General features: G+C 53.8%; 2 protein-coding genes and 1 long non-coding RNA gene across 5 annotated transcripts in view; 1 reads left to right on the forward strand and 2 right to left on the reverse strand.

Annotated features, from left to right (window-relative positions):
- The first annotated feature begins 28 nt into the window (after positions 1–28).
- Positions 29–1847, forward strand: LOC311618040. The gene is made up of 3 exons (XR_014794217.1): positions 29–81; positions 1214–1311; positions 1835–1847. It is a non-coding gene; the product is annotated as an uncharacterized lncRNA (long non-coding RNA).
- A 406-nt stretch (positions 1848–2253) lies between these two features.
- Positions 2254–9353, reverse strand: LOC311617339 (uncharacterized protein; the record flags this gene model as incomplete). Its single annotated transcript, XM_084873783.1, has 6 exons — positions 2254–2356; positions 4459–4583; positions 5815–6001; positions 8138–8280; positions 8952–9068; positions 9222–9353. The coding sequence occupies 6 exons, from the start codon at positions 9351–9353 to the stop codon at positions 2254–2256; spliced, it is 807 nt and encodes a 268-aa protein (XP_084729909.1).
- A 16021-nt stretch (positions 9354–25374) lies between these two features.
- The window catches only part of LOC311617211 (uncharacterized protein), a 62870-nt gene continuing 61434 nt past the window's right edge, over positions 25375–26810 (reverse strand). For all 3 annotated transcript variants that reach the window (XM_084873540.1, XM_084873544.1, XM_084873543.1), the window contains one exon: positions 25375–26092. The gene's annotated coding sequence lies outside the window, so the exon portion shown is untranslated. The remainder of the gene's footprint in view (positions 26093–26810) is intronic.

Below are 26810 nucleotides of genomic sequence, written 5' to 3' on the forward strand. Positions count from 1 at the left end.
GATAGAGAGTTAGAGTCATCGATGAGTTATCGATCAGCCTCGTCTTGCACACCCACTACTGGAGATGTGCCTGCAACCGAGGTACATGCCCTTGACCATAATCGAACCAGGGACCTTTCAGTCCACAGGCCCATGCTCTATCCACTGAGCCAATTCGGTTTTGGCAACATTTTGATGTTAAATAAAATGTGTATATTGACTAATGAGCACAGGCTGGGACCTGGCCCAGAATGGCCGGCATTTCCCAGGGACTCAGACATCATGGAGCTCATGACTGTCATGCTCGCCACGTTTAAATACGGGGATGGAAGCAAGTGGCGTGGGCCCACCGACCTGGCCCCTGCTCCAGGTGGCTTTCCCCACTCCTGACAGGGCAGCCCTCTGTTCTGAGTTTAAGTTACAGCCACTGAGAACAACTCACATCTCGGCAGCAGGTTCCTTGGCCTCTTTTGCTACTTTCATTAAGTCTTCGTTCTCCTCCTCTTCTGCATTTCCTGGAGGCACTGGTTTCAGTGAGCCTCTGTAAAAAGCGGAGAAAGAGAAAACAATTTGATTTATTTTTATTTATTTTTTCAAAATATAATATTTATTGATTTTTTTACAGAGAGGAAGAGAGGAATAGAGAGTTAGAGTCATCGATGAGTCATCGATCAGCCTCGTCTTGCACACCCACTACTGGAGATGTGCTTGCAACCGAGGTACATGCCCTTGACCATAATCGAACCAGGGACCTTTCAGTCCACAGGCCCATGCTCTATCCACTGAGCCAATCGGTTTTGGCAACATTTTGATGTTAAATAAAATGTGTATATTGACTAATGAGCACAGGCTGGGACCTGGCCCAGAATGGCCGGCATTTCCCTGGGACTCAGACATCACGGAGCTCATGACTGTCATGCTCGCCACGTTTAAATACGGGGATGGAAGCAAGTGGCGTGGGCCCACCGACCTGGCCCCTGCTCCAGGTGGCTTTCCCCAGTGACAGGGCAGCTCACTGTTCTGAGTTTAAGTTACCGCCGCTGAGAACAACTCACATCTCGGCAGCAGGTTCCTTGGCCTCTTTGGCTTCTTTCATTAAGTCTACGTCCTCCTCCTCCTCCGCATTTCCTGGAGGCACTAGTTTCAGTGAGCCTCTGTAAACAGCGGAGAAAGAGAAAACAATTTGATTTATTTTCATTTATTTTTTCAAATTATATTTATTGATTTTTTACAGAGAGGAAGAGAGGGATAGAGAGTTAGAGACATCGATGAGAGAGTCATCGATCAGCCTCGTCTTGCACACCCACTACTGGAGATGTGCCTGCAACCGAGGTATATGCACTTGACAGTAATCAAACCAGGGACCTTTCAGTCCACAGGCCCATGCTCTATCCACTGAGCCAAATCGGTTTTGGCAACATTTTGATGTTAAATAAAATGTGTATATTGACTAATGAGCACAAGCTGGGACCTGGCCCAGAATGGCCGGCATTTCCCTGGGACTCAGACATCACGGAGCTCATGACTGTCATGCTCGCCACGTTTAAATACGGGGATGGAAGCAAGTGGCGTGGGCCCACCGACCTGGCCCCTGCTCCAGGTGCCTTTCCCCACTCGTGACAGGGCAGCCCTCTGTTCTGAGTTTAAGTTACCGCCGCTGAGAACAACTCACACATCGGCAGCAGGTTCCTTGGCCTCTTTTGCTACTTTCATTAAGTCTTCGTTCTCCTCCTCCTCCGCATTTCCTGGAGGCACTGGTTTCAGTGAGCCTCTGTAAAAAGCGGAGACAGAGAAAACAATTTGATTTATTTTTATTTATTTTTTCAAAATATAATATTTATTGATTTTTTTACAGAGAGGAAGAGAGGAATAGAGAGTTAGAGTCATCGATCAGCCTCGTCTTGCACACCCACTACTGGAGATGTGCTTGCAACTGAGGTACATGCCCTTGACCATAATCGAACCAGGGACCTTTCAGTCCACAGGCCCATGCTCTATCCACTGAGCCAAATCGGTTTCGGCAACATTTTGATGTTAAATAAAATGTGTATATTGACTAATGAGCACAGGCTGGGACCTGGCCCAGAATGGCCGGCATTTCCCTGGGACTCAGACATCACGGAGCTCATGACTGTCATGCTCGCCACGTTTAAATACGGGGATGGAAGCAAGTGGCGTGGGCCCACCGACCTGGCCCCTGCTCCAGGTGCCTTTCCCCACTCGTGACAGGGCAGGTCTCTGTTCTGAGTTTAAATTACCGCCGCTGAGAACAACTCACTTCTCTGCAGCAGGTTCCTTGGCCTCTTTTGCTTCTTTCGTTAAGTCTTCGTCCTCCTCCTCCTCCGCATTTCCTGTAGGCACCTTCTTCAATGAGCCTCTGTAAACAGCGGAGAAAGAGAAAACGATCTGGTTTTAGATAAAATGTGTAAACTGACTTATCGGCCCGGGCTGGAAACTGGCCCACAAGGGCCGGCATTTCCCTGGGACTTGGACATCACTGAGCTCAGGACCGTCTTACTCGCCATGTGGGAATACGGGGATGGAAGCAAGTGGTGTGGGCCCACCGCCCTGGCCCCTGCTCCAGGTGGCTTTCCCCACTCGTGACAGAGCACCTTTCTGTTCCGTGTCTACCTTACTGCCGCTCAGAACAACTCACGTGGGGATATGGAGATGGAAGCATGTGGCATGGGCCTGGGAACCTAACACGCGAGGAGACCTGCTAAAGCCCCGAGGATCAGGCTGGACCTCATCTCAAGAGAGCAAGGCTCGAACCATGTGAAACTCAGGATCACAAATCCGTGGGCTTTGAGAACTCACACCCTGGTTTCCTTGCTGGAATATGAGTCCCCCGGATTGAGGCAGCAGCTCAGGCTCCTTTGACCAAAAGGCTGCTCAGGTGCCTCCTAATCTGGGGCTTTTCTGAGAGCTCCCCATAAAGTAGGCAGAGTGAGAAGTGATGACTCACAAACCGCTGCCTAGGCCCACCGAACCCGCTGGGTTCCCGGCGCCCTTGGCTCAGCATCTGCTCTTCCAGTCTGTGTTCCTGTCCTCCCACAGTTGTGCTCCTTGGCCTTATGCTAGAGCGCTTCCCTGTCTGCTTTGACCGACCCCCACCACTAGGCACACAATCTCACGGAGCGCAGGCCCCACAACCCTCCCTGGGCTGGGAGGACTCCCCCCGGAGCAGCTCAGGAAGCCAGCCAACTCCCTGGCCTCCTGCAGACACTGTCTAATGCAAACCATCACCACATCATCCCCTGGGTACCAAAGCCCGACGCTTCCAGTTGGCACCTGCCCAACCTCCGCTGGTCATTTGTACCCACTGTGTTACAGAGAGCCAACTCAGGCCACAGTCATTTCTGCCCCAAACTACAATGAGGCTTTCCAGGTAAGCCATCCTGAGTGGGTGGCGAGCCGGCTGGAGCTGAGCAGAAAAATCCGGGAGAACAGTGAAGTAGCACCCTGACCCCGGGGTACTGGGACAGGACCCTGTGGTCACTGTGACCTTGTCCCTGTCCCTCAGGGCCAGTCATACCCCACCACAAGGAAGGACAGTCCGGCAGCACTAGGACCGAGGGGTGAAGGCCACCCTGGGCCCACAAGATGCCTCTCGGGTTACTTGACTTCCAACCACAAGGTTTCCAGCACCAAGCCGCTCCCTCCTGCCTCATTTCAGGCAGCTCCCTTGGCCTCTAGAACAGCCTCCCATAAACACTCACTCCTAGTGAATCCCACTCCTTAGCGAGGCATGGACGCCTTCCACACCTCAGTGCCCCCGGCTCCGGCTTTCCCTGCTGCCACTGCGTGCGCCTTCCCTGCACCCAGACCACCCCTGAGCCATCTTCACGCCCCCCCACGTGCCGCCCCACTGGCTGGCCCTGGCTCCATCCGGGTCAGCAGCAGAACCCCGATGCTCACCACCACGCTTCCTTCTACACCTCCATGGAGCTCCTCACCATCTGTCTGCTGTGCACACACTGCTCACATCCCATCACCCCTGCTGGTGCATGGCCACTGGGTCACAGGTCCTGTGCCCCTCGCAGTGTCTATGCCACAGTCAGGTCCGTGTTATGTCCGCAGAGGGAGGACAATCACGGAGCACCCACAACCCCCCCTCCAGATCATTGGGGGGAAGTCAGACACAGAAAAGGCTCATCCCGCGATCCTGGATCTCTCCCCTAGGTACCTCTCTTCACCTCTCATATTTTTTAAACGGAGCTTAACTCAAAAGCAGAGGAAGAAGGGGCTGGCAGTGGGCCATGTCTTGGAAGCCAGCAAAATGCAACCACCCCTCCTTGCAGAAATCTAGACCATTCCTGGGAAAGGAGAGGCGAGGGCTCTGGGAAGATGGTCTGTCCCCTTGCCCTGCCCTGGGGACACCAGTGCGCCAGGGGGCTCTCTGTCCTGAATGTGGAGGCTGGGCGTGGAGCGGGAAGCCCGGAGCCGAGGGGACAGGCGTCGGTCACCCTACCCCCTTACTTATTCTGAGGCCAGGTCCCCGCATGCTCTTCCAGGAGAGTCTTGCTCAGCTGTTTCACCGCATCAATTTCGCCCCACAATTGCCTTCTTTCCTCTTCCAAATCCTTAGTCAAGTGGGTGAGCGACTGAAACAGAGATCAACAATGTGTCCCCCACCACGGCCCCTGTGGCTCCACTGCTGGGAAACTGCTCCCAGAGAAGAAAAGCCACGTGCACAAGAGGGCCTTTTCCGTAGGAGCCACACCCGTCGGCAGGACCAACGCAGCCAATGACCTGGGGAGGACAAGTACACCGGCCAATCGGGCGGCCACTGCCCACGTGTGGCCGCTGAGCACTGAAACGCAGCCAGTCTGAGCTGAGAGGCGCCTAAGTGCAAAATGTACAGTAGGTTCTGGCGACTTCACAGCCATTTTCAAAAGAAACGTAAACTATCTCATTAATGAGCTGCCCGGCAGGTGTGGGTCAGTGGGTGGAGTGGCCTCCGAGGCACCAGGAGTTCACTGGTGAGATGCCTATTCAAGCAGCACGCCCAGGAGGAGCTGTCGATCCCCAGGAGGGGGCGTGCAGAGGAAGCCATCACAGAAATTCTCTCATCACTGATGTTTCCATCCCTCTCGCCCTCTCCCTTCCTCTCTCTGACATCAATAAAACAAATGACAGGCTGGATAGGAATTTCGGCCTGAGGTGGGAGGGGCAGGAAAGCCAAAGCTCTGGCTTCAGTCAAACGGAGTCCAGACCCTCTGCCTCAGAGGTCTGAGGACGTGCCCCCCAGCTCACAAAGGCATCGCGAGAATTCAATGCAATGACACGGGAGCACAGAGCACAGAGCTCAGCCCAGAGGACAGAGAAAATGGCACTTGGCTATTTCCATGCACCGCCCCAACTCTGCAAAAGCAAAGGTCAGGCCCTAACCAGTTTAGTGCAGTGGATAGAGCATCGGACCTCGTACTAAAGGGCCCTGGGTTCCTTTCCGGTCAAGGGCATATGCCTAAGTTGTGGGCGGTATCCCCTGCGGGGGTGGTGTAGAAGGCAGCTGAATGATGCTTCCCTGTCATCATTGATGTTTCTATCTCTTTCTTCCTCTCCCTTGTTCCCTCTCAAATTAAAAAATATATATATGTGCTTAAAAAAAGAAAACAGCAAAGGTCCGCTGAAAGGTCTTTCTGACACATCCCCAACAGCCAAGGTGCTTGTGCCCGTAAAACGCCTCTGGCTGCCTCCCGGCCTCTGGGTGACATTCACACACAGTGTTTGGGCACAGACGTCAATGAGGACCCATGCGGACCTGGCTGGCCCCCGGCTGTCAGCGCAGGGCTCAGGCCCGGTGTCCTGAGGCCCACCAACCCCAGTTCTCACCTCGCACTGGGCACTGAGCTTTGGTAAAGTTATTTCCTTTGATCGTTGCTCCAACATCATCTTGTGGTACAATTTATGAAAGCTCTGGACAGTCTGCTGCTCGTTCTCTAAGGAGCCCTGCAGTTCCTGGTTCTTGGTGAGCAGCTCCTCCTGCCCCGCCTGCAGCTGCTCGGTCCAGGAGGTCAGTCTGCGGGTGGAGAGCCACACGGCCCAGGGCTGAGGAGCACTCCCAGCCTCCATCCCAGGGGTGGGCCTCCATCACACCCACCACCCCTCTGGGCCTCAGGGTGTCCCCTGAAAATGAGGGCTGAGCACAGTCAGTGCTTCTCCAACTGTGTCCGCTGGGGTTCTATGTGGCCACCCAGTTGCCTCCTGTGGGCTGGGGACACAGGACAGGCAGGCTTGGACACTTCAACACAGCAGCCTGTGACAGCCCTTCCCATGGAAGGCTTTGCAGAGCCGCCTCCTTGGAAAACGGTTCTTGCACTGAAACACTTTTGGAAAACGTGGAATCAGAACATCTTTGCTCTGAAACTGTCTTTGCCCAGCTCTTCTCCCCAGCCCAAGTCCCTTTCTGATTTCAACTCCTGACACAAATAAACTGTGAGATTCTGGATCATTATGTAAAGCCACTGACATCAGCATCATCATCATCATTGTCATAATTACCCGACTGGCTTTCCGGGGCAAAGGGTTATACCTGAAATCTGAATGCCCTAAGGCGCACAAACTCAATGTGAACACAGAGGGCCCCTGTTTGGCCCACACAGCTTTATTATTTAATTTAAGTTAGTTAGTTATTTAATATTTTAAAAGGTCAAGTTTCACATCAACTCTCAGCTATTGCCCTTCTCGGAGGGTGGGAGAAAGCATAGAGCAGAGGCCCCAGCAGGTGTGGCTCCGCAGAGACAGCGTCCGCCTGTGTACGGAACCGCCTCGGGTTGGATTCCCAGTCAGGGCCATGCACCTGGCGGTGGGATTGCTCTGTGGCATAGAGGGGTGTGTGCTGTAGGCAGCCAGGAGAAGTGGCTCTCGCATCGCTGTTTCTCTCTAGCCCGCTCCCTGCCTTCCTTTCACTCTCTCTGAAGGGCAGTGCAAAAATTATCCTGAGATGAGGATTAAGTTTTTGTTAAAAAGCAGAAACAAAAGGATGACCCGACAGCGCAGGCCTGCCTCTAGCTGACAGCCTTCAGAGGGTGTGCATTCTCCAGGAGGCCTGGCCTCCGGCTGACACTCCTCCCCCACCTGCTGGACCTGCCTGCCCCCGCAGGCACCTGAGTTTGTAGCCCCAACATCTACTCAAACAAGGCTGCCCAAAGGAAGGCTCCCTGTGGTCATGCCTCTGGGATGAGATAAGACCTGGATTTGAATTCTGACTGGCCACTACCCCCAGGATTGACCCAAACATCTTAGTTACTCTCTCAGAGCCCCTTTCCTCATCTTTAGGGAGGGGAAAAGGATAATAGCACAGTCAATTCTCACGATTCACAGGATAATGTCCTATGAAGCCACTGTGAGCACTGAGTCAGTGTAACTGCAACTGTCCCAACTGTTCCTGGAGTCTCTGGCCACATTTCTGTCAACCAATCAAGACCTTAAGACGCTTTGGTTACTATGCTCACAGCCAACAGCACCATACCTCGGGCCTGAAGGACCCTCAGGTGCCACTCCGATATTTTCCCCAAGGCGCAGCACAGCTTGCACTTGGGGACACTAGACAGCCGTGCAGCACTCCATTCGGGGCCATTTCACACAGCGACATCGCCACCGAAAACCACGAAAATAGAACCCACGGTCCTCAACGGAGCGCGGAAGGGACGCTCCTTTGCAGTGTGAGAGCTGAAACAGGCAGGAGTCAGAGGCCTGTTCAATCGCAGCTGCAAATGGGCACATCAGGCGACCCCCGTGTCTCCCCCACTGGACAGGCCCCTCAGAGGCCACGGGGACCGATATGGGGGCGACAATGCATGTCAGCCAGGAGGTGAATTCACCCTCAGGGAACGCGAGAATGACACGGAGCGAGCACACGTCCTTCCCGGGATCGCAGGTGTGAGAGGATGAAGGTGCTTGTGCCCGACACCGTCATCACCATCGTCATGTGGGATGGGCGGCCCTCCAACCCTGGACCGCGCTCCATCCCAGTTGTCACTAGTCCTTCCATCCCAGCCACCAGCTGGAGGCCCTTCCCCCGAGACCATCAGCTGTGACACTAACGGGAAAGGGGGGTGGTGCGAGGGGCCTCACTGGAGCTGAGCTCAGGGGGCGCTCAGAGAGCTGGTGGAATGAAACCCGGCAGATGCCGCTGCAGGGCGGAGGCAGTTACCTGGCCACCTCCTGCTGCAGCCTCTCATTTTCCTGGGTGACCAGGGCATTGGTCTCCTGCTCCCACAGCAGGGCCTCCTGGACTTCAGTCAGCTGCTTCGCCTGCTCCCCCAGCTCCTCAAGCTGCATCTTCTCGGCCCACTCCTGGTTCACGGGGAAAAGGTGAGGATGCCTCACTGGGTGCAGGCCCCGGGAGCTGCTCACTCCCCATCCCTGCACCCCCACACCCGGTGAGGGGCCAAGAGCAGGGCAAGTGCAGACCCCAAAGGAGCAGGGACCCTCGGGGCCGGCAACACCCAGCCATGCTGAGTGAGGTTCTCCCAGCGCTTAAGGAACTGTTCTGGGACGGCCCAGGGCATGAAGGGACCATCACATGTGGCTACATGAGTCCCGTGTCCTCTCCACACATGGGAACTTTAGGGCAAATGGATCAGCTCCTTGGTTGCCTTCTTTGACCACATTTAAAACCCCATTTTTTAAAGCACATGGAACCTCAGTAAGGATGCAGAATACCTGGACAATACTAACATTTAATTTTCCCAGATATTGACAGAACAACCATCCACCCTGCATAGCCAGCAGCACCTCCTTCTCGGGCCCCCAGTCCTGTCCATCAACAACAAGATGGCCAGTGTCCCGGCGAGGCAATACCTGCCCCGGGGCCCGGCCGTGGCTGAGAATTGCTGGTCTGAGATGCAGCTGAGCTAGGGAACTGGTCACCGGGAATCACTGATCAATGACCAGAACACGGTTGTGATCCTGGACCCTCCCTCTGGCAGGCAGGGGCAACAGGGGCCTGTGCTCTGAGTGCCTACCTGCAGGGACCTGGGCAGCATCTGAATTTCTAAGAGTTTGAACAGCTTTTCTTTGAGGCTTCTCAAGCGATGGTTGCTATCCTTCTCATTTCGTAGTTGGATCTCCAACTCTGCCACCTATAAGCCAAAGACCCAGCCCATGCCAGTCAGGTCACAAAGTGAACTTGGCTTTAAAGCAAACCGCAAACCTGTCACCCCCTGACAAACCCGGCCTCCGGCTGGCCCATATGTTCCGGACACACACGCGCACACACACACACACTCCGTTACCTGCTCCCGGAGCTGCCGGTTCTTTTTCATCAGCTCCTCACACTTGCTGTTGCTCTCCTGCAGGGCCTGGGTATCGCCCTGCAGCTCCAGGACTGTGTCCTGAGGGGCCTGGGAATTTTGCCCCAGTGCCATGGTCGCGCTGGCGGCTGAAGAACAAAGTGGAGTGAGAGCCCCGATCCCGGGGCCTCAGCTCCCCTCTTGACTCCGCCTCGAGATGGTCATCCCTCCGAGAGGGCCATCCACCTGAAGCCAAGGTCTAAAGACCAGAGACGGCCAGCTGGATGCCCTCTGTCGTTCGCAGGGTGCTGTCGCTGTGGGTTGTGGCCCCTCTGCTGGCTCCTCTTGGGTGCATTGGGGAGCCACCCAGAGTTTAAGAAGAAAGCAGGTGACCGTGGACAGGCCAATACAAAAGTTCAAGATGCTCGAAATGCTGGAACCACTTTTTGCCAAGTTCCAACCTGACCGTCAAGTCAAGGGTTTCAGACACTCACAGAGAAGGCAAACACATGGCATGGTCTCTGCCAACCCTCAGAGTGGGGTGTTGGGTAGCTCAGCTGGCAATGTGGGGGGCACAAAAATTGACCAGTATGTCTGTGGGGGATAGAGCCTCTGGGGCGCGTGTGCCCAGAACTTACCACCCCTGGGTAAGGCCCTTGGGGAGGAGGGGCCCCTGAGCAGCCAGCCCCGGCCCAGGGAGACAGAGCAGACTGCACCCATCTGCCCGATGAGGACAGGAACGGAGGAAATCAGCCCAGGCTCCTGTGACAGTGCAGGTTAGTGACCGCTGGGGAAGGTGCCTGCCATCCAGAGCGCTCAGTCCCCCACGCACAGTTGTAAGACAGCCGCTGGGGGTCAGCGTGCTGTCCTCTGAAGGCTCCTGGGACTGTCTGCATGGGAGCTGATAAAACTGGCAGCACTGACTTTGTAGTTCATGTCCTGACTTCAATGCTGCCAGAACCTTCATGTTCTCCTTGGGGAGAAGGCAGTTGACAGTTCCAAACAGCCCTTGAATCAAACCCCATGGACTTGGGCTGAGGATGGGCTGACCCAGGAGATTCAGAGCCAAGGGCTCAGCTCCCTGGCTGAGGGAGAAGCTGCGGCCAGGCCGGCTCCCCAGGGCCAGGGGCTGCTGCCTACCTTCTGACTCCTGGCCCAGCTCCGCGCTCCGGTGGTCGGACTCGTTGATCCTTAGTCCCTGCTCCGCCTCCAGGGCCATGTTGTCCCCCAGCAGCTCCTCAAGGAACTGCTGGGGGCTCTGTCCAGGCTCCTAGTGCAAGAAGAGGGGTGGGTGAGGATGCGCACCAGGGCACCCTCTGGGCAGGCCCTGCCCCGTGCAGCTGCCCTCCTTCCCCCGGATGCAGGGCCTCCATGCACCTGCTCACTTCCTAACGCACAGCTGCACAAAAGTGACTCCAACACAGGGCCCAGCTGGGACACCTACAGCCACTAAGACATGCTGCCCCAGTGGTAGGTGATGAAGACACCAAGGTCAGTGATGTCCGAACAAAGTGACGCCCAGCACAGAGCTGTAAAGCAAGGATAGGAGGACGGACAGCTCTGAGGCCCTTAGCTGGTTTAACATGTCTTGGAAAGGCCATGGGGACCGAAAATCACAGCTTAACGCACATCCTAAATGCCAGCAGAGACCCTTTTTGCCACATCAGCCACCTACATCTATCCTTTCAGAAAAGCAACACAGCAGCCAGGCCTTATCTATAGGTTTGTTTTGTTTTTTTGTTTTTTGGTGTTGTTGTTTTTTAAATATCTATACTAAAAAAAGGGTAATATGCTAAATAGAACAGTAGTCTTCTGGACATCCTTCTAGAGAAAGCCAAGGTGGTGGGGACTAAAGCACAGGTGTTAGGGGCATCAGGCCGGCAGGGAAGAGAAGGTAGGAGTGATCAAACCAGCAGCAGGGGAGAGGAGTAAGGGAGGGATCAGGCTGGCAGAGGAGCAGTTAAGGGATGGTCAGGCAGGCAGGCAGGGGAGCAGTTAGGAGCCAGTAGTCCTGGATTGAGAGAGGGATGGCTGACTGCCATATTAGGCCTGAGCCCTACAGATCCGGGAGCCCCAGATTGGAGAGGTGCAGGAGGCCAGGCTGAGGGCCCCCCACCCCGAAGCATGAATTTCATGCACCGAACCTCCAATGTATTTCTTTCAAATATATTTTTATTGATCACAGAGAGCAAAGGAGACGGAGAGATAGACACATCAATGATGAAAGAGAATCATTGACCGCCTGCCTCCCACAGGACACGCCTTGGCATGGAGCCACAACCTGGACATCACACCTTCAGCAGGCCCTGTCTGCTTTGAGGGCCTCTGTGGTGCCCACTTAAGCCGCTAAGCCTAGCCTATGAGTCTTGGCTGGCAGCAGGCCCCTGTGTCCGCAGGAGCAGAAAATCAGGGAAGCACACCACATAAACCTAACACTGCCCCATCTCTGGTACCCTGATGCGAGAGTGTCTGACGTGTACAGCCTCGCCTGCTTGGATGAGAGACCTGCTGATAGGTATGGGACTTCACTGAGCCCATTTCCTTAACCAGGAAGGGGTGGGGCTAAGAGCTATCCCGGTTTGAGGGCTGAGCCTAGACCTCTTAATTCCACAGTCACTCCACTCATCTGGGCACTAGAAATAAATGGCTATTCGGGCGAGTTGTTGTTAAATACAGTTTTCTTCTGAACAGGTCACACATATCGTCTCAGAAAACCAACAGCTCTGGACAGTGTCCCGGAAATGAGGGCTGAGACACCACAGACAGGACTGTGGGCCTCCAGGTGTCAGGCACATCTGGTGTGGGACACCAAGGGTGGGCCCTCACAGGCCCCCTCACAGGAGGAGTCCGTGGGGCCTAGTCCTGTCCCAGGGCCCAGCACACACGGGGGAGCCGATCCGCTCTTTCCCTCATCTCTCCTCCTGCCCAGATCCCTCCCGGAACCAGCAGGTGTCCTCGGGGGCTGAGTCTCCCCAGTCTGCCTTCTCATTTTGGGAACATGCATACACGGGATGTGTCCGTTGCTCTCGGTGGGCAGCTTTCAAAGCCTGGCCCCATGCACAGTTCTAACTGGGAGTGGGCAGTAGCACCTGCTTTTCCATTTTGTGTTCATTTTACCCCCACGATCCAGAACCCAAGTTTCTTGGTGGAAGGGAAGCCGTGGACCTACTGCCAGTGGGCGCAGTTCTGATCAATGCCTGGCAGCGGGAAGGGTTAGCTCACAGACTCTGGAGTCGCCTGGGCCCCATCTCTCTGCCCATCGCCAGCCCAGAGCTCGGTGCCCTCTGTCCTTGCTCATTCAATCTTCACAAGAGCTGTGAGGGGGAGGCAGGGAGAGTCCCTTCTTACCCAGGAAGAGGCTCTGCACTCACCGACTGTATGTCCACCGGCTCTTCTCACACCGACTTTTCACACCGACTCTCCACAAACTGACAGTTCACCAAACTACTCCGCACCCTCCAACTCAGCACAAACCCTCTCCGCTCCCACCAACTCCTCACCTACCGACTCCTAACCCTCCTACTCCACGCCTACCCACTCCACAACCACCCGCTCTGCACCTAACATTCCACTGTCTCCATGCCCACCATGCCAAACGGCTCTAGGCCCCGCATTCTAAACAGCTCTGCCAGCGGCTCAGACCCCTCTCCCTACAAAACTTCAGATTTAGCTGGGCATATAAAAAATAAACATAAAAGTTAACTTATACACCCTATATCATTATAAATGGAAACTAACCACTTCATTCTAATATGTCTACCCATGTTGTGAAAAATTACTTTCTTCCCATCAGACAAATTATAAAGATTTGACCCATTCCTTTAAGGGAACAACACATTCGCTTTATTTTGTGAAGTCTTACCTAGAGAGCTCAGCTCGGGAATTCTTCTCCCCATCCTCTGGGAAGAGTTCAGACATAGAACCCTGAAGTCCACCAGTCAGCTGCTGAAAAAACAATTTGACAGACCACTAACCAATCCGTATTTTATAAGAAAAATTACCAAAGTAATGCTGTATATTTGGAAAATACTTTATTTATTTAAAAATATATCTTTAGCCGAAACCGGTTTGGCTCAGTGGATAGAGTGTCAGCTTGCGGACTGAAAGGTCCCAGGTTCGATTCAGGTCAAGGGCATGTACCTTGGTTGCGGGCACATCCCCAGTATGTGTGCAAGAGGCAGCTGATCGATTATTCTCTCTAATCGATGTTTCTAAGTCTCCCTTTCTCTTCCTCTCTATAAAAAATCTATAAAATATATTTTTATCTTTGCCCTTAGCTGGGCCATAAGAACTAATAGTACTGTAAAATCCAGTGTGGATTGGGGCTGAGTGACACACAGGCTGCTGGAGACCCAGATGCTCCTCCTAAAAGGCCAGCACCACAACTGAATTTACAAGCTCCCACTTGTGCAAAGTCCAGTGCCTCACAAGGCTCTGGGGACCCAGACAAATACGGGGAGAAACTGGACTGTCTGGCATCGGGGTAGGAATGCGGGGGAAGCTATCTTCCAGATGGAGATGCTAATAGTGGTCATTATTCCTGTGCTGGAACCTCCCTGGTGCAGGGCTGACTGGCAGCCATTTCTGTTTGCTCTACCCTGAATATTACCTGAGACCTCTCCTCACCCAATTTACAACCCCAACCAAGCTATGAGCAAAGGCTATTATATATAAATGGCCTGTCCTTGTTCAGCCTAAAACTTGTCTACCAAGCTGCAGCTGGAACAGGAAACTGCAAAGCTATCAATAAAAATCCCAAGGCTGGCACCAGCACCAGCCTGCCTTGCTTCACAGCTGGGCCTCATCCTGGCACTTCCAAAGCCCAAACAAAGAGGAGGAATCTGCAGATATCTCTGTAGTTTCTGCTGGGTGGTCTGAGGCAGTGGCTGACTTGGCACCTCCTTGGAGATCCAAGAGTCAGTGTACCCAGTGGTCAGTGTGAGACCAGACCAGATTACAACCCTTCACATGCATAAGTGACATCCTCAAGGGGCAGACTCAGTGAGCACCAACGCCCCACCAAAGTAAGTCCTGCCCCATAAGGATGTCTCCTGCACAGCAGCTCTTCCCCTGTAGACCCAGGAAGTCCGCACAACCAATTGGCCTGGAAGGTAATTCCTCCCATTGATACCAACAGCAATCAAGGCTTAACTACAACAATACTGTGCACACAGCTCACAAAGGAGTACACCAAGAGTGTCCCATCTCAGGTGATTGGGGAGGCTGAGGCCCTATAGGAAACCTACCAACCGAGGGCACTCTATCAATTCAAAGAGATTTAGCAGTTACCCAATACATAGAAACAAACACAGGATAGCAACCAAAATGCAGAGACAAAGAAACATGTCACAAATGAAAGAATTGAAGGAAGCAAAATAGTGCAGATCGAGGTCAAAACCACAGTTATAAGGTTATTCAAAAATCATCTAAAAACCTCTGAGAAACTATTGTGACTTTCAAAGAACTTAGTGAGAATGCAAAAAAAAAAAAAAAAAAAAAAAAGGAAAAGGATCAGTCGGAAATTATGTATACATGGACTAAAATAAAGAATAATATATGGAGATTCAACAGTAGACTAGAGGATCCCAAGAATGAAATCAAAGTTCTGAAATATGAGAAAGCAAAAAACACCAACCAGAAAAACAATAAGAAAAAAGAATCCAAAAATATAAAGATAGTGTAAGGAGTGTCTAGGTAACCTCAAGCATACCACTATCAGAATTATGAGGGAACCAGAAGAAGAGAGAGAGCAAGATATTGAAAACATATTTGCAGAAATAATGACAGAACACTTCCTCTACTTAGTGAAAGAATCTGACTTACAAATCCAGGAAACACAGAGAGTCTCAAGCAAGAGAAACCCAAAGAGGGCCACACCAAGACACATCATAATTAAAATGCCAAGGGAAAAAGACAAAGAGAGAATCTTTTTTAATTCAATAAATACTTTTTGTTCAGATTATTGCAATTGTTTCCTCTTCTCCCCCCATAGCTCCCCTCCACCCAGTTCCCACCCCATCCTCTCCCTTTACCTCCCCACCACTGTCCTCATTCATAGGTGTACACTTTTTGTCCAGTCTCTTCCCACACCTCCGAAGAATTGTCAGTCCACTCCATTTCTATGCCCCTGCTTCTTTTATATTCACCAATTTATTCTGTTCATCAGATTTTTTAATTCACTTGATTTTTATTTTTATTTTATTTTTTCTATTTTTATTTTTTAGAATATTTATTGCTGTGAAAACAAACGTGTAGTACAGTAGATGAATCTTGGGTATTAAGATTCATCAGTTGAATCAAGTTAAGTTGAAAACCTGGTAAGAAATCTGTGTGTGCCTGTGAGAAAGTCTGTAAGCCAGTTGACACAAGAGCAACTGAGATATCTAACTGTTGAGTGAGACCAGATATTATTTTAAATCTCCATTTTTGAAGGCAATTAAAAATTACAATTCCAACAGCCCACAAACCATATTTTAAAAATCGTAGAAAGCAATTAAAACTACTTGCAAAGAGCCTTTTTCCCAGCTCAATTTCAGCACCCCAAGGAGAAATAAAAAAGCATCCATGACTATCACAGATGAAAACAAAATGAACGTCAATGGAATCAGTTGTTTTTCCCCACCTTGACTTAGCAGGTGAGAGGGTGTGCTTACAGGCAGGTCCCATTGCCCGGGCAGGTTGCTCTGTGCTGCTTCCACCAGTCCCTGCGGCCCTGTAGCAGTACTGCACACTCAGACCGGGTCTTAAAACGTGTGCCCTGTGGGGGGGTGTCTCCTACCGTGTGCATGTTGATGCGCTGATTTGAAAAGTACTGACTCTTCCAGCATAAACACTTCAGCTGGCTGGAATAGAGGGCCCCTGAGAGGAGCTCACCGCCACTATTGTCAGGTGTTTGCGATGACGTTTTGTCTGTTTTCTCTTTCGTATACAATATATGCTTATTGTTAAGATTATTACAGATATCCCTCTTATTTCCCCCATAGCTTCACTCCACCTGGGTCCCACCCCACTGCAGGCCCTTACCACCTTATTGTCTGGGTGGGAACTGGGTGGAGGGGAGTTATTGGAGTGGGCGGGAACAGGGGAGCAATTGTAATAATCTGAAATACACAGAAGCATACTTACTGCATACATGCATATAAGATCTTTGTCTAATCTCTTCCCCCATCACCCCACATCCCATTTCTTCTGACAATAATCTGTCTGTTTCATTTCTATGCCCCTCATTGTTCCATTCACCAGTTTATTCTGTTCATCAGATTTTTTATTCATTTTTAGATTCACTTGTTCATAGATATGTTTCTGTTGTCAGTATATTGCTCATAATTTTCTATCTTTACCTTTTTTTCTTCGTCTTCTTAAAAAATACCATTCAGCATTTCATATATGTAATACTAGTTTGGTAGTGATGAACTCCTTTAGCTTTTACTTATCTGTGAAGCTCTTGATCTGACCTTCAATTCTGCATGATAGCTTTGCTGGGTAGAGTAATCTTTGTTGTAGATTCTTGCTATTCATCACTCTGAATATTTCTTGCCAGTCCCTTGTGGCCTGCATAGTTTCTGTTGAGAAATCAGCTGACAGTCCTATGGGTACTCCCTTGTAGGTAACTAACTTTTTCTCTTGCTGCTTTTATATCGAACCCGGGACCCCGACTTAGCCAGCAGTCTAGCTTCTTGGAGACAAGAGCACCTTACATGTCTGTCTGCAATGCCGCACATCCAACAGCACTCACTGTGATTCACATGCTGACCCTGGAGGAGGAGGAGGCGGGAGCAGGGCCAGGTCAAGGCATGGAGCCCTGTGGAGGGGCACTCTGGAAGGGACACCTACCAAACGCAGACCTGAGGAACCAGCAGCTGTGCCCAGCCATGCAACCACTAGATGGAAAAGATTAAACTCTGAGGGAAAGGATCTGGAAGAGGAACCCAGATGGGGGGGCATGGGAGAAGAGTAGGTTTCGAGGGCTGCTTCAATTGTCACATACATGTGTCACTGCTGAAGGGCAAACACTAAATGCTGCAAGCCTCCAGAGAAGGAGCAGATGGGTTGCAGAAAAACATGACCTCACAGAGGCCAGCGCCCATAGACAGGGCATATTCTTTATTTAATAAATAATGTCAACTGTGAACTCCCTATTGGAGCTCCTCACTAAAGATCAACCTGAAAAGCAAGCCATGAACACGAGATGTTATTTTCAAAGGTAACTTTAAAAAAGAGAAATTAGCCCAGGGGCATGACTCAGTGGTGGAATGTCAACCAACGAACCAGGAAGTGGGGGTTCAATTCCTGGTCAGCACACATGACCAGTTTGCAGGTTCAGTCCCCAATGTGGGGTGTGCCGGAGGCAGATGGTCTATGATTCTCTCTCATCATTGATGTTTCTATCTCTCCCTCACCCTTCTCTTAAATCAATAGAAATGGTTTCAAAAAACAAATTAGAATGCTGTAGTCATCAAGAAAAATTCATGTATAAAATTCTATGGTGGAATGTTATCAACACAGGAATGGATTGACTCAAGTACAATTTCCTCAAATGTATTGGACGTCTTCATATAAAATATAACTTCATATAAAAATAATTGAAAAGGAGCAATACCATCCATGCTGCTGGAGTTGCGTGAGCACACACGGTAATTCCGGCGGGACTCCCATATCTGCAGAGACCTGATGGCTCAAGGATCCATGAGCAGCAGCAGCTCCCTGAGGGACCGTGGGCTTGGGACACACTCTGGGTCCCACGAGGCCGCTCCTGGCACCACAGACCTGGAGCTCATGGGGCCCCTGGCGTCACTTCCGGTGTCCGTCCTGCCGCGAGGAAGGCTGAAGAGCACAGTGGGCAGTGACCTCCTGGGCACACGTCCAGGGGACGCCTGACCTGCAGCAGGTGGTCGGGTCCGTGGCTTTTACTCCCTGTCGGTGACTTTGTGTGTGAGCCGAACCCTTGGGCTGAGGAGGACCCGGTCCCACACCGAGGCCCTGGGCTGAGGAGGACCCGGTCCCACACCGAGGCCCTGGGCTGAGGAGGAGCCGGTCTCACATGGAGGCCTTCGGCCGGGAACGCCCCGGAGCTGCGCCCTGAGGGCCCACACGGGGCAGAGCGGCCCGGGCTCCATCGGCCTCTTTGGGGAGGGCGGCCTGGCAGGTGAGGAGGCGGCTTCCTCACAAACAAACCCCGACTCAGAGGGGCCCCCTCGGCCGCTGGAGCAGCAGAGCGGGCCCGATGCCTGGAGGACCTGGAGCCGAGCGGGGCGGTCCTCAGCCCGCGCCCCAGGGCCCCGCAGATGCTGACTGAATCCCCAGTGAGCGCTGCTCCCCGCGGGGCTGCCCTCCGAGGCCGCAGGCACGGCTCCTCCCGGGCTCAGCCGCCTCAGGGCCCGCCCGCCGCCCCCAGGCCCACCTCCGCCTCGAGGCTCCCTGGCCCCGCGCTGCCTGAGGGCCCTCGGGTCACTCAGTTCCAGCAGCAGGAGCACCTGCAGCTGACTTCCGGGAGGGGCGGGACTTCCGGGCAGGACGCCATGGGAGTGCACTGCGAGGAGCCCGTGATCTCCCCCTGCTGGCGGGAGGCGGCAGCACAGGGAGCTGCGCTGCCCCAAAGAGTCTCCTGTCAGAGCACTGTGAAAGGAGTAGGGGTGATGCAGAGATGTGCTCCCCCTTCCTACAGGAAAGCCCTGCAGTTTCCTGGCTCACAGGCCTCTTCCCGCCCTGCATGGAAGGGGCCATGCCGGTGGCAGGGTATACATCTTGACATGCGTGGGCACATGGACAGGGAGAGAACAGGCCCATAGGGAATCGTGCCTTGTGCCTGGGCGTGCCTTTGCCAGCATTTATGGGAAATTCCTACTGGGCTTGCTGCTCTGAGTTTGGTGTTTCCACTCAGCCCTGTGCCTCCGTGTCTCCATGTGCCGTGTAGTACCTCTTCTGGACTGTGTGCTGTGTCCCCTAATCCAAGCGGATGGGACAGAGTGAGCGTGGCCATGTTGGGAATAGGGCCTTGGCAGGTGTGAAGGTCAGAGTGGGTTTCACGATCTTGGATGGGTGGGCCATCGCTGCCATGACAGGTGACCTCGAAAGAGGGAAATGACCCCTGGGGCACAACCAAATGTGGTGGACGCCAGGACAGATGCCTCAAATTGCTTCTTTATCATGTTAATTGTTCCTGCACTCGCCAAAGTAAGAGTCCATCGTTTCACTTTTTATCCAATCCCAGAGGTTTCCCACTGCTTAGTCCATCAACAATGAATTTCATGTAACCCACCAATGTCCCTCCTTTGATTGCAACATAGAAATAGAAATGTAACCTGCCATTCTTTGGAGCATTATCTGAATCCATTGAAGTTCTGCTTCCTGACATATGTCGACAGTTTGGCTCAGATAAACTCACTAAAATTCTTTTAAAAAAAAATAAAAAAAATAAAGGTAAGAAAAAAGAAGGAAAGAAAATAAAAGAAAAAAAGAATGAGGGAAATGAAAGTCACTAGCAGAGAGAAGGTGATGTGACTTGGACACATGCAGAGATGGTTGCGGAGGATGGGTCTCCAAGCCAAGGAACCAAGGACAGCTGGCAGCACCAGAAGCTGGGAGAGACTTTGCCTTGCAGCCCCAGTAGGATCAGCCTTGCCCTGATCTCCAGGGGGAGCGTCTCCCGGGCAGAGTGGGGAGCTCTGGTCCCTGCCCAGCTGCCTGGTCACTGTGTCCTTCACTCCTGGACAGAAGCCACAGGAGAGAAAGGGACTCCCAGCCGCAGCCTCCAGGCTGGGATTGAGGAGCAGCAGGCGGGGTGCCTGCGAAGCTGGCTCATCCCTGGCTCCCTGGGCACCTCACTGCCCCCAACCAAGTCTCTACAGCGTCTCCCTTCTATCCTCCACCCTGGCGCCCATGCCTCTTCCTCATGCAATGATTTCTCTCTGGCCAATTGGGAAGAGGGAGCCATTCATCCCATTTAACAGGAACCAAAGAATTGAACCATTTATTCTCACGGGGTGCTTAGAAGGGGTGTAACACACAGTAGCTGCTCCCTGAATGAATGCCAGCAACCTCCAAAGGTACTCAGGGCTGTTGGTGGGGCAGGAAGTTCTGTTTCTCTGCTCCTGGTGAGAGGCCTCATCGCAAACATGAGACAGTCCATGAATAACACAGAGGCTGACGGGTGTGCTACAGGGAAAGTGGTATGGACAGGGTGCAGGAGTGCATGCATGTGTGCATGGGAGAAGGACGGAGGGAGGGAGGAAGATATATATAGATATATATATATATATATAGATATATATATAGATATATAGATAGATATATATATATATATATATATATATATATATAGAGAGAGAGAGAGAGAGAGAGAGAGAGAGAGAGAGAGAGAAAGAGAGAGAGAGAGGGAGAGAGAGACAGAGAGGGAAACAGAAAGAGAAAGAAAAACAGAGACAGACAGAGAAACAGAGACAAATAGAGAGAGAGTTTACAGGATATGTCAGATTTTCATAGGTTGTCATCCTAGAAATAGCTGAGGGAAAATGTATAATTCTATTTTAATGAAAGGGTGAGTGCAAGTTTCCCAGCTACTTCTGTGCCAGCTCACACTCAAATTGAGAGAGGACGGCTGTCCGCCACCTCCTTCATTGACTGCTTCCAGGGTTTTCATTGCTGATCTGGTAGGTGAGAGGTGAGCATGGAAATGCCCTGTGAGAAGGGAAGGAAAATGGGGGGACCCTAGGCTGCAAGGTCACCCTGACCCTCTTCTCCAGCTCCTTTCACCAGCCAGCCACCGAGCCACAAGCCAGCTGTTTTCCCTAGTCTCCACCCACTGAGCCTGGGAGAGAACATTCGGGAAAACCTGGGAGCCTACCTCGGTCCCCTGCAGCCCTTCCCCAGTGCCTCTTGCAGGTCCTCTTTGGTGTGCACCTAGCAGAGGGCTCACCCTCACCCTCGCAGTCCCCCTCCCTTCAGCCCACCCAGTCTTTTTACAAAGAAACCCTAAAGCTTGCCACCTGCCATTGTTTCCTTGCAACCCACACTCTTGGGGTTACTCAGACCTATTGTACCTGCGTGGGGGTGATATCATAGAGCAGGGTGGCACCGCACACCTATTCCCATCTCCCATTCCCATTAGGGACACCGTGTCACCAGGTTGAAGTGGACACTGGTGAGAATGTTTACACCGTAGGAATTGGCCAATGTTACCAAACCAGGACTTGATTTGATTTCTGCTGTGCCTATTGTCTCTAGATGTGAGAAAGTGATGAAAAAAATGTTAATAGTAAAGATTAAACCTACAAGTGTGTCCTGAGTGAATGTTATGGCACGTAAATGGTCTCCCTGGTTTTAAAAAGATGTCTGTAGGCATTCCAGGGCAAACACATCACAGGAATGGAGGGACTCGGGATTGCACCCAGAAAAGCACTACGCCACTGAGCGGTCACTCACCTCGTGAACAAAAGAGTGAGGATCCCACACACACCTTCCGCTTGTCTTACCTGCCAACGGGAGAGAAAGCATCACCCAACCTTCTCGTGGGAAAGACACTCACCCGTCAGAGGAGGGCAAGCACAGCTTGGCTGTAAGTACATCTGTTTGGCGAAAATCAATGAGAGTTTTCTAAGGGAATTAATGAGCTGCGTATATGCTTATATACGTGTGTGTGTGTGTGTGTGTGTGTGTGTGTACATATAAAGGTATTTCCTCCTCTTCCTCTAGTTGTTGGTAAACATTTGGTTGGATCCTTTCTTCCCGAGGTGTGCCCAACCTGTTCCAATTCCCTCACTGTCCTGCTCTCCCAGGGGGAGCCCCTCTGGGCCACAGGTGACCCCACCCTCTCTGCAGGCAGACCTCAGCCCTGAGCATCACCTGGATGTTTCCCACCCCCAGACCACACAGCTCCCAGCCAGTGCAGGGTGGGGGGGCATGGAGGTCAGGAGGGCGTGGTTAGGGAGTCCTCTCAGCAAGAGGACCCCGTGGTACCGCCCAGGGGCCCAGCACCTGGGTTCCATGGTGTGTGAGCAAGACGTCAGAATTGGAAGCAGCTGAGGGAGTGATGGATGGGAAACAGGGAAGAGGCGGGGTGGGGGTGGGGGGTACCCAGCAGGGTCTGGGTGCGGGGGACAAGGTGAGAGAGGAGGCTCACAGAGGCTTTGGTGAGAGGATGGGAAACGGTCTGCTGAGCATTTAGGGTAGGCAGTGTCTTGGGACATCCAAGCTGGAACAGGTCTGGAGGCTCCCAGGGAGGCCTGGGCTAGAGGTGCTCCCAGCCTCGGGGAAGATTGCAGGGAAAGCTGTGGGAGTGCACCAGCTGGTCTGGGGCTGGGGGAGGGGTGATAGCAGAGGGGGTGCACTCATTGGTGAGCCCCATGGAGCACCTGGTCCTCAGAGGGATGGGTGTAGCTAGTGTGGAGGCTGAGGGAGGGAAGTTCAAAGAGGAAGGTCACTGGGTGGATGCCCAGAGATGCCATGAGGCTGAGGAGCTGTGGGAGGCAGGCAGACCAGTTGGCAAGTCCCTGCCAAGACCCAGGGACAGGGGTGTGGGGGTCCTGGGATGAGAACAGTTAGGTAAGAGGGCGGCAGATTCCAGACCCATTTCCAGTTCAGGGGAGCTACCACCTGTGGGAAGCGGAGAGAGGAGGGGCCCCCCTGCAACACAGGCTTTGGGCTTCTGTGAAGGACAGCTGGTGCCTTGGGTAAGCAGGGAGCCCAGAGGAGGCGGGGGAGAGGGGGAAGCCTGCAGCCCGGGCAGGGGGTCCAGGCAGCCGACCTCAGGCCTGAAGCTCAGGAGTGGTCAGTGCTAGGGGAGCAGGTGGTCAGCCTTGCAGAGGGGGCGGGGTGAGGGGGGACTGCCTGCACGGTGCAACCCGGGAGCCAGCACCCACGAAGCTTTCAGTGAGTGTCTGTGGAGGGGATGTGGAGTGCCCCAGGGGCTGGCCAGTGGGAGCCCTGGAGAGCTGTCCCAGGCGGGAGAGAGTCAGGGACAGAGGCTGAGTGCTCCCAGGGGGGGCCTGGCCAGAGTCAAACCCTGCAGCAGCCCAAGGCCAGGGGAGGCGGCCTGCAGGGCCTGCGCTCAGTTTGGGTCCAGCACGGGGAGGGCGGCGCGCTGAGTGCGGCTCCCACAGGAGCTGGGCCACGGGAAAGAACGGGAAGGAGGGCGAGGAGGCACCTGCCAGCAGAGGCTGGTGAGGAAGGAAGGGTCACGCAGGTGGCAGCTGGACAGCCCGCCATGAGAGTGGGTCGGGGGATCTCAGGTGCCTCCCTCCCTCCTCTGCCTCTTCCCAGTGGAGTAGCCTTGGAAAATCCAAAGGATGGTCTGGAGCTGAGCTCGCGCTGTGCTGTAAACCCCAAATCAAAATGGATTAAACTCACATGAGCTTACAACACACCCAGGACTGGGACGGCTGGTGCCTGGTGAACAGGAAGCCTCCTTCCTCATCCTCTGACCGCCTGGCCCCGGGAGGTCTGATTACAGGGCCCAGGAGCCTGGGGGCCGACTCGGGGAGCCCGGAGCCCCGACATCGCTGCCAGTGATGCGCAGAGAGGAAAACGAGGACTCAATTCTACACCAACTCACTTTATTAAAAACTCAATTCTACTCCAACTCACTTTCGTACAAGCCATCCTGGATCCGCCCTACAGACTGCTCAGTACAACCTCCAAACACTCAGAAGAAAAGTCTGTCAGTGCTCAGCACATGAGCTCCAAAGGAAAACCTCCTTCAGAACCCGGTCACCAGGCCGACCCCATCCCAGGAAGAGCACCTCAGGAACAACAGAACCCGAACGTGCAGGCACCCGGTCAGACATACAGCAGGTGCGAGTCCCCATGGCAAAGATTGACGCCAATTGATGTAAATACAGGCTGTCCCCCAAAACACTATAAAGAGGTGAGGCTGTTGCAGGACAGTAAGTCTCCACTCCCTGTAAATACAGGCTGTCCCCCAAAACACTATTTAGAGGTTAGGCTGCTGCTGGACAATGTGTCCCCGCTGCATGCAAATACAGGCTGTCCCCCAAAACAGGTACAGAGGTCAGATGGAAACGGACACTCACAGGATGTATATATAGGTGTCCCCCCAAAAAGGTATACCAAGGTTAGACACATGGTGGAAATTGCACCCCACTGAGTGGAAATATAGTGTCCCCCCAAATGTACACACTTTAACAACCGCTACAGCACTCAATTGTCACTCCTTTTCAGGTTTAACCGACTTGAAGAAATGGGGGAAGACAGACTAAGATTTGGTGAAGAACATTTCTCCGTGAGGCTTTCTACGGGGACACACACAAGTTAAAGTTTAGGGACCCACGCCCAGCAGGCGAGGTATCCAGGGCAGCTGCTGGAAGAGATGTGCACAAACACCAAACCGAAGGAGCGATTCTTGATGTTTGGACTCCATGGCCGCGGTAGTCTGGTCCAGGCGCTGCTGCTAAGGAAGCAATGGAACCGCAAACACCGAGAATCGCTGTGTTCGTGTTTCTGCGCATCCTCTGTCCACAGCGGCCCTGGATGCCTGCACTGTGGCCCGGGCGGGACCAGACCCTTCACCCTGTATGTGTCCCCAAAAGAAAGTCCAGAGGATACATCTTTGTTCAAAGCTTAGTCTGGTGTCACCCATCCCGTCAAATCCGTTAACCTGAAAAGGAGTGAAAATGGAGGTATCAGCTGTTAAACTGTGTGTACATTTGGGGGGACATGCTGGGTGCATATAGTATTTGGGGGACACCCTGTAGTACCATACATTTGGGGAACAGCCTGTACTACATACATTTGGGGGGGCACCTTAAAGCACAGTGGCTGAGGGGCAGGCGCGTGCTGCCATGGTGGGAGCGTGACCCTGGGGCTGGCACAGCGCTGTCTCTAACAGAGGGATGGAAGCAGCAGAAAGCCTTCCTCGTTCCGAAGGCGATCCCGGCCCCTCAGGTGGATGGGAGAGGGGGCCCAGGCGGTCAGAAGGCTGGCTGGGGTTCGTAAGGTTCAGGAGCTGCGGGGCCAGGAGACGAGTCACCACGGCCACGCTCCATCCTCAGACACCGTCTGCCGGGCCCACGCTGCTGTGGGGCTGCCGCCTGCTCGCTGCCGCCTGTTGTTCCCAGGACCCATGTCCTCAGGGGCCGTTGGCGGGGAGCCATGTCGGGATCCCTGTATGATCTAGTGGCAGGGAGCCCCCCTCTGTGCTCCTGCCCTGGAGCCGTCCCCTCGGAGAGGCTGAGGTCCGCTGGGAAGGGGCCACGGGGCCACTTGCCCTGAGTGTCGGGGCTGGGGCTGGTCCTGGCAGCCGGGGCTGCCCGGTGCTGGGCTGGAGCCGCCGCCTCCTGTGGCCATGGCGGGCTGTGACGGTGGGCAGCAGAAGAACCAGCCTCTCTTCCTTTGGGGGAGCCAGTGAGAAGGACCTCCTGTCCAGGGGTCAGCAGTGGGGCCCAGGCCCTGAAGGAGCTGAAGGAGAGGCAGGGGGTGGCTGGCTGGTTGTCTGCCCCCCAAGGCCTCAGAACCTCCTGCAGGGAGACTCCTGTTTTCAGGCCTCTAGCCCGCGGGCCCCAAGCAGCCGGGCCGAGGCCAGGCTGAAGAACCTGTTCAGGGAAGCGCCAGCGGGCAGCTGTGCGGGCGGTCGGGCAGCCGCGTGGCGTCCGGCTCTGCCCAGAAACAGGCTCTGGGAAGCGGGCTGCCTCAGGTGCACTGGGTGGGCCTCGGCCTCAGCAGGTCTCAAGCCGGGCTTTACATCCTGCCCCCCTCCAGCAGCTCCCTGGAGGGGCTGGCAGTCCTCCTGTGGGCACAGAGCTGGAGGAGTCCTCCCTCCTCTCCTGGCAGCTGGGCCTGCTGGCCTCCGGTGGTCAGTGGTAGGGAGAGCGTGGTGGTTCTGACCAGGCACCTTGGAAGGTTATCAGGCAACTGGGAGTTTCCTAGAGAGAAAAGAACAGGACAGAAAGGCATGAGTGAGGACAGCAGGGTCCTCGGAGAGCCCCCCCCTCCTCCCCCCCGGGCGGCCCCTGCTCAGGCCACATGGCCAGCCCCAAAGTCCCCGCTCCTGCTGGGCCTGCTCACAGCCCAGCGTGGCCCCAGCAAACACAGGCCTTGGCCAGGACGCCAGGGCTGGGGCTGGGTCAGCAGAGGCATGTGTGCAGACCAGGCTGACTCCCAGGGGTGCGGGAGGCTCCAGTCAGTATTAGGTGCCCAGGGCCTGGGGCAGAGAAGGACGGTGAGAAATGGGCTGCCACATCCCATGCCAAGGTGGGCGACCACACCGAGGCCTAGAGCAGAGGCACCAGGGCACACGGAGCCCGGGACAAAAGTGGGCCTGTGCCTCACGGCCGTGGTCTGAGCGGGAGGCCCTGGCCGCAGACCTGAGCCAAGGCCCCGGGAGGCCGGCCCTCACTTTAACCCTCACTCACAGCACGGGCCCTGAGCAGCTGGGATAACGTAAAGGACCAACTCACGAGGCTCCACCAAATGTCGGCACAAGGCCAGCACAGCAAGTCCTGGGCACAGCTGCTGTGTGACGCTGTGTCCTCAGATCCCTGACCCGTGTCCGCTCAGGACCACCGAGACCTGTGGGCCGGGCCCTCACGGGCCAGGACGGCACCCTGAGGACTTGACAACCAAGTCGGTGGCCACCACAAC

This window comes from Pipistrellus hanaki, assembly GCF_964339955.1.
Source record: "Pipistrellus hanaki genome assembly, chromosome: 2".
Classification (NCBI taxonomy): domain Eukaryota; kingdom Metazoa; phylum Chordata; class Mammalia; order Chiroptera; family Vespertilionidae; genus Pipistrellus; species Pipistrellus hanaki.